General features: G+C 38.4%; 1 protein-coding gene across 1 annotated transcript; it reads right to left on the bottom strand.

Annotated features, from left to right (window-relative positions):
• Positions 1-3,836: 3,836 nt before the first annotated feature.
• LOC130914674 (uncharacterized) lies at positions 3,837-10,163 on the bottom strand. The gene is made up of 7 exons (XM_057834095.1): positions 10,058-10,163; positions 7,275-7,612; positions 6,892-6,994; positions 5,907-6,063; positions 5,485-5,620; positions 4,351-4,514; positions 3,837-4,023 (listed from the first exon to the last, which is right to left on the bottom strand). Exons 1-7 carry the CDS (start codon positions 10,065-10,067, stop codon positions 3,837-3,839), a joined length of 1,095 nt encoding a protein of 364 aa, XP_057690078.1. The 5' UTR covers positions 10,068-10,163.
• Between the last annotated feature and the right edge of the window lie 2,850 nt (positions 10,164-13,013).

Raw genomic sequence — 13,013 nt, 5'->3', positions numbered from 1 at the left:
CCCGGGCTCCGGAGTTCGCATGCTCTTCCCGTGTCTGCGTGGGTTTTCTCCGGGGACTCTAATTTCCTCCCACAGCCCAAAAAATGGGTGGTAGGCTGATTGAACACTCTAAATTGTCCGTAGGTATGAGTGTCTGCGTGAATGGTTGTATGTCTCATTGTGCCCTGCGATTGGCTGGCAAACTATTAGGGGTGTAACCCGCCTACTGCCTGTCGTTAGCTGGGATAGGCTCCAGCACCTCTGTAACCCTCGTGAGGAAAAGTGGCATGGAAAATGAATGAATGAAAGAAAGGATGCATATGTTACAAATGTTTTCTTCTCCTTAAGTGCATATTTTTTTGCCGGGGCAAAGTTTGCATTTAAGAAAGGCAAATTTACTGTCTAGATACTGCGTTTTGATACTATATGCTGGTTCAAGGACTAGTAGGTGAGAGTTCTGACTGGTTCAACTCTCCTATGCATGTCTATTTGGTAGGGTAAGTTAATCAGAACCCATCGATGCTGTTATTCTTCCAGAATATTGTTATCAATAAATATTAAAAGGTATTTCACTTCTTGTCTTTGTTCTCATCAAAGGATTGAAAGGGCAACCATAATGAGATCATGTTCATCATCAATTAGATTATTAATAATTGAATATTCAGTAAGGTCACCTCCCTGGTGATCTGTTGGGCACGTTCACTGGGAAGAAACCTGGAGTTCACCAGGACAGGTTGAGGAGACCTAATTCTTCCTCATTCTTTGCCTGACTTTGAGGAGCAGAACAACATTTATGAGGAGAAGGAACTCTGGCCTTTCCTGTTGAAGGTGCTTCTTCTGACCCTCTGATTAAGCGGTGGAAGATGGATGGATATTCAATAAGGATGGACATTCTTAAGAATAATTATTCTCAACTCCTAATAAATCACTTTAAAACCACACGTTAAGAACTGGCACAAATTACATGTTCATGAACAAAAACCAAAATATAATAAAGAAAAAAAAACAACATCAAATATAATAACAAACCAAAACACAATGAAGGGGTTGAGTCTCACGCAGTTAAAATCCAGGGAATAAAACTGATTAATAAAAAGATTTTAGAGATGGATACTTATGGGCACTGTGGCGATTTCATATGATCGTGATGTTACTTTAGATTATAACATAGGAAGTTGTGAGACTTTCGTTGGAAGTAACTTCTGAACAACGTCATTTATTGCTGTGTATGTATTCTAATCATTGAAATGTATGAAAGGGAAAAATGTTTATTAAAAAAAAAAAAAATGCATGCGCATGCGCGCCAAAGCTCAAGCGTATTGACGTAGATTTGCTCTTTTATGCAACTTTAACATTTGTTAATAATACGCTCTGTGTGTGGTATCATCGATTGCTTTACATGCGAATTTTTAAATGGGCACTTTTAAGCAAACGGTACTACAACTCAAAAACAACGGGAACATTTTTAAACAGGCATTTCACGGGAGAGCATTTTGACTCATCGGCCAATCATATAGCGAGAATAGCGTGACGTCACTGTCAAGCGCAGGCCCCGCGAATGGATAGTGAGGGGATAGGGATAGTGAACCTACAGGTGTAAACGCTGAGTGGTTTCAGCTGCATTTTAAGTAAGAATTAATTTACAAAAATGTTGTTTATATACGCATGACTACATAAGGCTAATAAAAATAAAAAATTTAAAAAAATCTTTAAAAAAGATATTCATAAGTTGAGTTTATTTGGCTTTATTAATATACAATACATTTTCAGTTCTTGGAGTTTTTAAAGCCTTGTTTTCATTTTAATTTAAGCTAACTGAAATGTTTACATCATCATTAATTCAATATCATATTATTTCGTTTTTATGAAATTTAATGACCTTATAATACCATCATAATAACCATTTTAGAAGGGTAACATTATTACACATCAGTAAGAGTTTTCCTTTGTGCATTTTGTACCTACCGGTTTGTAAATGTACCACCGTGATCGTTTTCATTACGATTATTGATTTTTCTCTAACTATATGTTAATCAATTTCTCTTGATATATAATAACTATCTCTTCATATACTTTATAATTATTCAATTACTATAACCCTTTTCATTCTGAATAAGTTGCATACCATATTTTGTGCACTTCTATATGTAAAATCATATTTATGAACTATCTATGCCTTTTTATCCCGTCATCCCCAACTTCATTGACCCTGCAGCTCCATTTCTGACACCAGTAAAGCATGAATATTGCTCCTCTATAGAGGATACAGATAAGTTTGATTGTGCGGTTCATTTTCAGAAGATTGGACTATTGCAGCAGTATATTTACAGGTCTTGATTTAAAAAAAAAATTTTTTTTTTTTAAATCAGTCAATCAGTCAGGACGCTGCAGCTAGTACAGAATGCTGCTGCCAGAGTCCTTACAAATACAGTATAAGGAAACTGGACCACATTACACCAGTTTTGGAAATCATTACACTGGCTTCCAGTGAGTCAAAGGATAGACTAGAAATTGATACTGCTCGTCTATAAAACGCTTTCATGGCCTTGGACCAAAAGAATCATAGAGACCTCTAAGGTATTCTGGAACCGATCTGTTGTATGTTCCAAGAACAAGAACCAAGCAGGGTGAGGTAGCATTTAGTATTATGCTCCTCACCTCTGAAACAAGTTACCTGAAGGTCTGAAGTGTGCTCAAACTGTTAGCTCCTTTTAAATCAGGACTAAAATCGCTTTTGTTTATCACAGCAAATCCATAACGGTCTATATATTTTAACTTTCAAGCAATTTGCTTTTTATTCATTTTAAGTATAATTTTATTACCTGTTTCAATTCTTTTTTTCTTTTTTAATTTCATTTAGATTCTCAACAATAATATACTGTACATTGTACTTACAACAGTGAATGACGATAGTCCATTTCTCGATACATTACTTTTTTAACGGAAACAACAACAAAAAAGAAATTAAATAAATAATAAATTAATTTAAAAGTACATCAATAAACAACATACAGCAACTTAAAACATTTGGGAGCACATCTGATATTGTTTTCTTACCCCCAAAAAGTAAGGAGCTACTTTCTCTGTTGAGCATCAATTGAAATCTATTCTAATTGGTTTCACGTTTGTCCATTTGGACCATATCAAATAAAATGTATCAATCTCTAATTTAAGTTAAAATGACAGCTTCTCCGTGATGTAAATTTCATGTACAATAACTATCCATTCCTCAACAGTTGATTTTTTTTAAAGCCATTACCTAGAAATAGATTTCCTAGAGGCTGCTAATAGAATATTCAACAGTTTTTTTTATCATTGACTTTCCATTGTCTTTGTTATAACTTTCTTTTGAACTAATGTTTTTCATTTTTTAAAATCATTTTATCTCTGATCGTGGTTATTCATGTGATGTAAAGCACTTTGAATTGCTTTGTGTTGAATTATGCTATACAAATAAATTTGCATTGCCTGAGAATCCAACGAGTGCTTGTGGAGAGCTCTTCATTTGCTCTGTCTGAGTTCAGTATGAGATGCATGAACGGAAGTTGTGATAAGAGTAGACTGAGTTCATCGAGAGATCTCTCTGATTTCTCTGCCTGAGATCACAAATAGACACAAAAGTTGAGAAACTCTGAGAATTATATGAGAGCTCGTTGAGATCTCTTCTGAAACTTAAAATGAGACTAAATTGAGATTTAGTGCATTTTATTGCTCCAGAGAAAAAACAGACACAGGAGAAATAAACCTTAGTCTCAGTTTGGCGTCACACAGATCTCACAGTTGTCTAGGAGAAATAAATGAGATATTTTGGAGATCTCTTTTCAGATTTTCTTTTCCTCTGGGATATTATATGGCTCTCAGCCAATGAACGCGTCCATCTTATCAATGATCTGTGACAACATTGTAACATCAACTTCTTCGGGTGGTTTTTCCCTGAAGTCAGAAAAGATGATTCTCGTCTCTTTCAGCTCCTCCGCTATGCGCTGTCTCTCTTCCTTGTCCAGAATCGTTTGGTCCAACGTGTACACTAGGTACAACAAAAATCTGCACAAATGGAGCCAGAGAAATATTTGAAAGGGTTACATCAATAATGGCGTATAAAACAGCATTCATTCTTGTAACGCTATAGTTCAATCTTCAATTAAATGGACCGAGGTCGCTATGGCATTTGGTTGTTCGCCGGCCACGTGAAAAACGTTTCGTGTTTGTGTGTTCGTGTGTGTGTACCTTCTGAAAAAATGAGAAAATGTCTCACACAATTTCAAAATGACATCTTTGAAGTGCTATATTTGGATTCGTTTGAAAAGAAACACAACGAATACCTTCAGTCAAATTATCTGCAAGTGCTTTGGTATTGTGTCTTGGGCTTACTCCAGTTGGCGATCCTTGAGCTTTTTGATGCCCTTAGACAGGGGTGGGACGATGGCCACCATAAGTGATGGGGGCAATGGGTTGGGCTGTATATTCATAAAATCCAGATCGGTTGCCGCCAAGCACACAGCATCGAGCAATCGGTGGTCAACGCTCAACAGGGCCTGGAGAGGAATTAGGAAAATTCAGGTATTCTCATCCAACCCGATCCGATCCTACCCGAAATTCACTTTTTTTTTTTTTTTTTTTTTAAAGTAAGCAATAAAAAAAATATATATATACATATATATATATATATACAGTACTGTGCAAAAAGTTTTAATTAGGCGTGAAAAAATGATGTAAACTAAGAATGCTTTTAAAAATATAATCAATGATTGTTTATTTTTATCAATTTACAAAATGCTTCTGTTCTGTTAATTCGCTGCATTTTGTTAATTGATGAACATAAACTATTAACACTACTTTAGAGATGGTTTGAATTGCGATTAATTGCCATGAATTACGATTAATTCATTTTTAAGCTGTAATTAACTCGATTGAAAATTTTAATCGTTTGACACCCCTAATATATATAGATATATATATTTTAAACGAAATATGAGACATCAATTAATGATTCTAAGATAAAAACGACAGACATTTTGAAGAATAAATATAATTAATTACCTTCGTTTTACGGCTGGGTTGAAACAAAATGGTATATATTTATATATACCGTATATATTTTTTCAATTTTATTGAGAAGTGTTGAGCAACGTGAGCTGTGGCTATAGTCCATAAGTTGTATTTATTTGTATTTGATTTCAAATATTTGATATTTTTTGTTCATTCATTTATTTATTTGGACATTACATTCATGTTCCAATTTGCAAATATGTTCTGAAAAATATTTGGAAAAATCCTCTTCAATGGGGGGAGGAAAAAAAAAAAAAAAAAAATATATATATATATATATATATATATATATATATTTTTTTTTTTTTTTGACCCATCCATCTCATAATAACACTTTTTGGAGCTATAATTGCAATACTGTGAAACCGCCAAAATCTCATGCCGGAACATGCCTAGTCGTGTATCACAAAAAATATTCCATTTTGTTGACGTGAGAGTAAATATGTGGTGTGTTACCTTCTCGAAAGCTTCCACGAAGTGTTTTCTCCGGACTAGTTGAAGGAGTTGTTCTTTTTCCGACTCGAAGGCCTCTTTCTTCCTCAGCTCAGCCACGACTAGAGACTTTACAAACGCTTTCAAATGCATCTGAAAACTGAAGAGGAGGGAAAAGACCGGTTTAACCATAGGACAGAATAAGCTTTCCTCTAGGAGGTGGATAGCCGTGATTTGTTTTCCATAAAGGGATCCTCGATCTTAAAGACATGTAGGCGCTAATACACCACAATTGTTCTCTTGTACTAAATGATGTTGTTCGAAACACATCAAATGTTAAATCAGTGGCAATATTTTATAGTACATATTTTGACCAATAGTTGGCGCCATGTTTTGCGGGCTCAGAGTGAAAGGAGTTTTTCAAGAAAGGATGAGCAGCTTTTTACCTTGCTGAGTCACGCAAATTTTCAGCGAACAAAGAGGTGACTTGTTCCACACTTTTGTTTTTGAGCAGACCTCGGGCGTTCTTTCTGATACCCCTCGCGAGGTGACTGTCCAGCCCATAGATGTTTTCAGGAGCTGCTTTGCTCGCGTCGGTCTTGCCTACAAAGAAAGTGACAAACAACACCAATGTCTTTTTAATCACACGAGCAAATGCAAAGAAAATCGAATGTATAATGGAATGCATCTTTAACACCCGAAGTCCCAGAGAATTCTGGTTCTCCTAATAGCAAGCAAGCAATGGCCGATTGGGCCTCTCCTCCGATAAAACTCGGAGGTGGCCCAAACGACCACTGTGCTTTTGAATTAGCGAGTCGTTGTCCGACAGACAACAGCCGTTCGTATGGAAATGCAAACACTAGACATACATTGGGTTTGTAGTGGGGCCTTTGTATGCTAGCAATATTTATTATAACAATATGTTTGTGATGCCTGCAGAAAACAAAACACTGAATCAGTCTTGACGAAGTGTGTGTTTGTCTTTTCTTCCTGGTATTTATTTAGGCACAGGATTCAAACAAGAGTAATCCCAGCAAGTCAAAACGATGAATAAACATAAAACGAAAGAAAGAAATAGAAATTGGAATAAATCAATGAAAAGTGATAAACATCAATAAAAATTGAACTAAAGAAATGTTGAAATAAATGAATAAATATTGAAATAGGAGACTTTGAATGACACTTTGAATGATATATTTCATTGTGTATTTATTTATTTCATGTGTGCACTGCTGGTCCTCCTTCCAAGCTGAATAGAAGTAGTAACTGGATGGCTTTATTAAGCTGAGTTAAATGAAAAACAAAAAAAAGAATTCAATTTCTCCATTTATCCAGGGTCCCTAAACATTAGAGATTCATTCATTCATTACTGGTTAACGTTTACACACAGCTTACAGTCAATTGAAATTTTAGGACAATTACAAGACTTACCAGCTTTGAGAAGCTGCTCAATTTGGATGTCGATCGCTTTGGCGGCGGGTAAGACACTTCTTACGAAGCAATCGCGGCAAGCAGCCTCAATTGAACCAGGTTTCTAGCGACAGACAAAGCCATGGGATCATATCAGGTCTAAATGTAACCATGTTCTTGGTAGAAATACCTGATTTGTTTAACAGACGCTGATTTAAATGAGTTCTCTGGTGAAATAGTACAGTGCTACCTCTACAGACAAAGCGAATTCGTTCCAGGACCCTGTTCAGGTTCTACTTGTGCTATTTACGGAGCTCGGCACGGCTTCGATTTGTCCTGGTAGCTCAGTTAACTCTTCCTGCTGGCCTCGGGGAAGCAACACTTGCTCCGAAATCTGTACTCACCGGCGGAGGTCCGGAGTGCCGTCGGCCGCCAGCCAGCCCGGGTAGAACCGGGGCCCGGTTTAAGGCCACTTGGGGTTGGTGGGAGTCTTTTTCCAACGGTTGCAGAAGGTTTGAACGCTTCGGTATGGCGCCCTCTCTCCTGTACGTTGGATCGTCCAAAGGTTTGTTGGACCACTCCTCTATGGCGTACGCTCCGCCCTCTATCCAGTGCGTGGGATCGGCCAACGGTTCGTTGGAGGAATCCGGTATAGCGTACGCTCCGCCCTCTCTCCAGTCCGGTTCGTTGGGAGGATCCGGTATTGCGCCCGCACCTCCCTGGTTATCGTACGTTGGATCTTCTGTGTGAGGACATATGTGCAGGTAAAAGGGAGCTTAAGGCAGACGGGCAGTGCATAAATGATTCAAAATACATGTATTTGAAAACTATTTTTCTTTGAATTTTTTTTTTTTTTTTTTTAAAGTCAGGTTTTGTTTTTTGATTGAAGTCATGTAATTTTGCGTTTGGACCCCAATTTGGCGAGAACATTTGTGCCTTTATTAATCAATCAAAAAATAAGTTGCTTCAAACAAAAAAATATATATATCTTTTCAAAAGAAAAATCACTTCAATCAAAAATCCCCAAAAATTCAATCGTAAAACAAATGTGAAAAAATATTTGAGACTCAGAAATTTGCATTTGAACACTTCCTTTTTCATTGAAACCGTTTTCTTTGATCGAAGCAATCCTTTGTGTGTTTGAGCCATATTATGGGTAGGACACTTGTGTCTAAATCATTCCGTCCCAATAAAAGTTGCTTCAATCAAACAAATTTTTTCATCCAAGAAGAAAAAAAAAACCTTTGGCAAAAATTTTTTTTTTTAATTTGGACTGTCTCAGGAAATTAGAATACACAATATTCTAATTTTCTGAGACAGTCCTGTATATTGTTCTATGTAAAGGACGTCAGCCAAGGTCGGCCCCCCACATTTTTACCACGCCAAATCTGGTCCCCTTTGCAAAAAGTTTGGACACCCCTGCTTTAAATGGTGGATTAATGTACAGGACTGTCTCAGAAAATTAGAATATTGTGTATTCTAATTTTCGGAGACAGTCCAGTATATATATATATATATATATATATATATATATATATATATATATATATATATATATATATATATATATATATATATATATATATATATATATATATATATATATATATATATATATATGTATATATATATATATATATATATATATATATATATACACACATATATCATTATATATCATGAGTTCAGTTATATAGATAATTTAGAGTGTCTTTCCATATGTTGTATGGATAGAATTGACCCTACTATGATTGAGTAAATGACTTTCATTATCTCCTGACAGGCCCTTTCACTTGCTGAATGTGCCAGTCCATTTTGTTCCCTCAAACACACGTTTAATTGGCTGATGACATGGTACGCCACTAATTTTGCTACTGAAAGTCCGACCTGCATTTGGCATAGTTAGCATGACATTAAATTGTATGAATATGCTAACCTGCAAAACTCGAGTAGGAAGAAAGAAGTGTCCCCATTTTCTTTTTTATTTTATTGATGTGGTCTTAAAGCAGCCCAGAGGAGATTTCATTTCTTGTTGAGTTTGCTTGTGTTTGTGGACAAAAGCAGTAGTGTTTTACCTGAAGGAAGGTTCCATTTTTTAAATTCTATTTTTTGGGTGGTCCCTAACTAAGATGTTTTTCGATTGTATTTCATGTCTTTATTTAGACAGACAATGTGGAGTGGGCTTAAGAAAATGGTTTATTTCTTGCATCCTGGATAGTTGAGATGATTGTGTACTGTATGTTCATATCATTCAAATTCTGTTCAAACATTGCAATTTAAACATGCTAAAAAAAAAAAAAAAAAATCCAGGCATTTATTCTGGAAGTTTTCAAAATGTTTCTTTAGTGGTTTTGGAAAACAATGCTTAGAATCGAACGATGTATCACTTCAACTAATACATATGAAAGTTAGTGTAAGTCAATACAGATTTCTTTTGCGTTGATCATTTAGCCTATCAATTAATTAGGTCATTATTCATATTCGTGAGAAATGTATCCCTGAACCCCGTTCGCCCAATTTGGTCTGATTAATGCTGTTATATCGTCCCTTCCAATGTTGGGACGAAACCTATGCCCTTGTTTGAACTTCAAAGGCAACATCAGAGGCACGCAACCGTTAAGAGGTGAGGATCCTTTCATGCTGCCACGCCTTTTAAGATAAAACTTTACCAAGATTCAAATCCAAACCGTCAGGACACATATATTACTAGAAGAGATGATCAAACAACGAGTCTCAAGTGTACAATCTTTGGCATTGTGTGCAAAAGACCCCAGATTTGGAAAGAACTTGACGACGCACTTCAAATGTCACACTCCGTGTCCATCTTTCGGGGGGGGGGGGCTCAAGACACATCTCCGAGCCATGTATTCTTTGATAAGCATTACTTCCCAAAAAAAAAAATGTCGTTGGTGTTGTTGTCCAAAATTTCTACACCAGTTGAAGTAGCGGATTAGACACTTCACGCTAGTTTGCTAGCAAATTTACGCAGATTAATTCTATTATAACGGTTGCACGTCGTTTTCTTTTTTTTTTTTTTGTAGCGAAATTAATGGAGGCATTTTCATTTCACTTACCTTGGTCCATTCTTTCCGAAAGTTTTACGCAGATTAATTCTATTATAACGGTTGCACGTCGTTTTCTTTTTTTTTTGTAGCGAAATTAATGGAGGCATTTTCATTTCACTTACCTTGGTCCATTCTTTCCGAAAGAGACGTCAAATATCTCTGATAGTGATGCCACGAGTTGCGCCGACCTTGCGAAGCCTGCTTCGAGTAGAAAGATGTCTCTTCTGCGATCCGCGCAAACTAGGCTCGCTTCATTAAGGGGCGGTCCGAAAAATGATGACGTCCGAAGCCTTGCTGCTAGTGTTGTATCGGTCGCGAACGATTCGTTCTTTTTGAACGAATTGTTTGGGTGAACGAGACCGAACTAATCACCATCTGCACTGATTCGTTCTATGAAGTTGGTGGCGCTTGTTCGCTGCGTGGGAGGGCGTTGAGCAAGCGGCGGCGTCTTCTGACATCGCACACGACTAATCAGACGCCAGCCTCATCGCGGGCAGGGGAGGGAGCGGAAACAGAATCAAGGCGTCTGTCACTCATTTCCACGTGTGGCCAACTAAGCAGCAAGCGTGCAGGCAGGGGGGAAAGACTGAGTTTTGTCACTTCCCGTTCAGTGATTCGGTCCTCCGGTTCCTGACCTAGCTTGCTGCTAACTTGACTTTCCAGTAATGACTATGCGGTGAACGAGTCATAAAATGAAAGGAAATGACTTTGTCACATATTTGTTAACGTGGAGCCTATCAAATGCTGCTCAAACAGACAAAAACACCGCACAAATCTAGCGAGCATGGTTTAGTGTTCTACTTTTCTCAACAGACTCGGGACTGTACCTATGACGATATACTATCAAATTTACAGTAATTTAAAACATGCGTAGCTACGAGGCAAGCAAAAGCTGAGCTGCGGTCGCGTGACGGCAGTGAAGCGGGCAGAGAACTGTCACTATATGGAGGCTTCATGGCAGCGATATTTACCTCATATGTGCACAGAAAAAAAAGAATATTTAGAATGATCACCATAATACTGATTTGCAATGAAACTGTATATACATGTCAATTTTTTCCAAGTGTTTTTTTTTTTTTTTTTTTCGTGTCAGAGGGTGTCGGTTGGTTTGACAAATTATGTCAATCCGTCCATCATGTGCTACTCAAGCGCCCAAAAACAAAGCGCGCGGACACGGGAGATGTCGCAATATGTCTACATTTTTCTTAACAGACTAATGAGAGTAGAAAGGCGACATCATAAAGAGCAAACAATTATTTCTCGTCAGCATTTGACGATCTGAGATGCGGGGACTACAGGGGAGCTGACCGGATTATTTTATTTATTAATACCAGTGCAAAAATTCAATACGGTCGTCTTAATAATAAAAAACAAAAATACAACAGAGCGAGAGGTAAATATGATGTGTTGGTCGTTCCATATTTAGGAATTAAACTTTCGATTTATTTTTATTTTCGTGACAGCAAGCATGCCGCGTTGGCTGGTAGAAGCAGCAGCATTGTATATGTGAGCAAGATCATGCTAAAGAAAGTCCGTGCGCCCCCGACCCCAAACCCCCACTTCCCCCTCAAAAGGAAAATGTTTAACCGTGTCCTAAATCGAAATGCAAGCACGAGCCATGACTTTGAGCCCATAGAACTAGGACAGACGACGCGGAAGTTCTCCCTCGCTTTTGGAGCAGCGGGAGGGAGACGAGGCTGTCTGTGAAAGCAGAATGATATCGCCTGTCACTCATTTCTGAAACTACGACGAGTGGTCAATGTGCAAGAGAGGGAGGGACCAAGCAATGTCACTTCCCGTTCAGTTATACTGCGAAGCGGTCTTTGGTGATTCGTTCGGCAACGTCACTTCCCGTTCACTAACCGAACGATTCATTTGGGCGGGGAGGGAGATGAGGGGGGCGAACAATTCGTTGAACGATTCGTTTGAACGAATCTTTTTACTGAACGAACCGGAATGGATTCGTTTACTCAAGTGAACGAGAGATCCCGTCACTACTTGCTGCCCGGCTGTACCACGTGATTGCTTCGCGGAGTGCTTTTAGATTGCGGTGTTTCAAGTGAGATGAGTCTGGCTGCAGCCCGCCTCTCTCAAGGCCCAGGTACACCGCATGCGTGATCGTTGCGGTTCCGGTCCGGTTCAGTGTTGACTGCGTGCCACCCAGTCCATCAAAAACAGGCAAATAATACCGGCTGCTGCACGGCTGCGGTCCGCCAACTCCGTCTCCTCGTGAGCTCTCGCGTAATCGCGCTCGATAATGTGCCATTTAAAACAACGAGAAACACGCGGAGTCTGTAGTATGTACTCATCAGAGAAGCAGAGAGAGAGCACAATTTTTCCCCTTGCATATTGTTATTGTAACGTTTGCTAAGCGGAAGTTTGGCCGCGACAACAACACACGAGCTTCAACGCCTTTTTCCTCTTTTTCTTTATTAACTTACCGCCACCTCACCAATGCAAAAACAACAACTACAATGGGGAGAACAAGTATTTGATACACTGCCAATGGGTTTTCCCATAGTCAGTGTATCAAATACTTGTTCTCCCCACTGTATTTACACTGACCCTATCTAGTCCACCAATCGGAGCGTCGGGCTGGTGCACCAGCACACCAATGACAGCCCCGCGTTGATGCATAAATTAACCCACCGATGACAGCCTCGGTCGGCACAACACCGGCGACGCTACAATATTTTAGTTGTGTCTGTCTCTTAATTCCAGATTGACTGCATCATGTTGAGATCAGGGCTCCGTGCAGGGGGGCTATTATGCCCTTGGTTGTGTCGGTGCGTTTATATCTTGGTGCACATTTAAAATTTATGGCACATAACATCTCATAGAGCTGTTATAAACAACTGATAAATAATCTGTCATATTTAAAAAATGGATAGCGAATTATATACGACACGAACTAAAAAACAGCGTACTTGGAAGTGGTGTCTCAACACTGCAGATTCATGTGCCCAGCGCAAACTGTTGTTTTTTCTATTAAGAGTCAAGTGAAATGTAGGAAAGAAAGAGAAACGCCTTGAATAGACCACCAGGTGTAAACTACTGCGGTGAACTGAGCCGCGTTTT

This window comes from Corythoichthys intestinalis, chromosome 4 (assembly GCF_030265065.1).
Source record: "Corythoichthys intestinalis isolate RoL2023-P3 chromosome 4, ASM3026506v1, whole genome shotgun sequence".
NCBI classification, from domain to species: domain Eukaryota; kingdom Metazoa; phylum Chordata; class Actinopteri; order Syngnathiformes; family Syngnathidae; genus Corythoichthys; species Corythoichthys intestinalis.
The sequence above is the reverse complement of the archived record's forward strand: the minus strand, read 5'-3'. Positions and strand labels throughout refer to the sequence as shown.

Bases quoted from the DNA above. Each gene is read 5' to 3' on its own strand.
- LOC130914674 (XM_057834095.1), bottom strand. The intron at 6,995-7,274 runs GTGAGTACAGAT...GTCTGTCGCTAG, and splicing joins GGCACTCCGGACCTCCGCCG to AAACCTGGTTCAATTGAGGC. The intron at 5,621-5,906 runs GTAAAAAGCTGC...CCTCCTCTTCAG, and splicing joins AATTTGCGTGACTCAGCAAG to TTTTCAGATGCATTTGAAAG.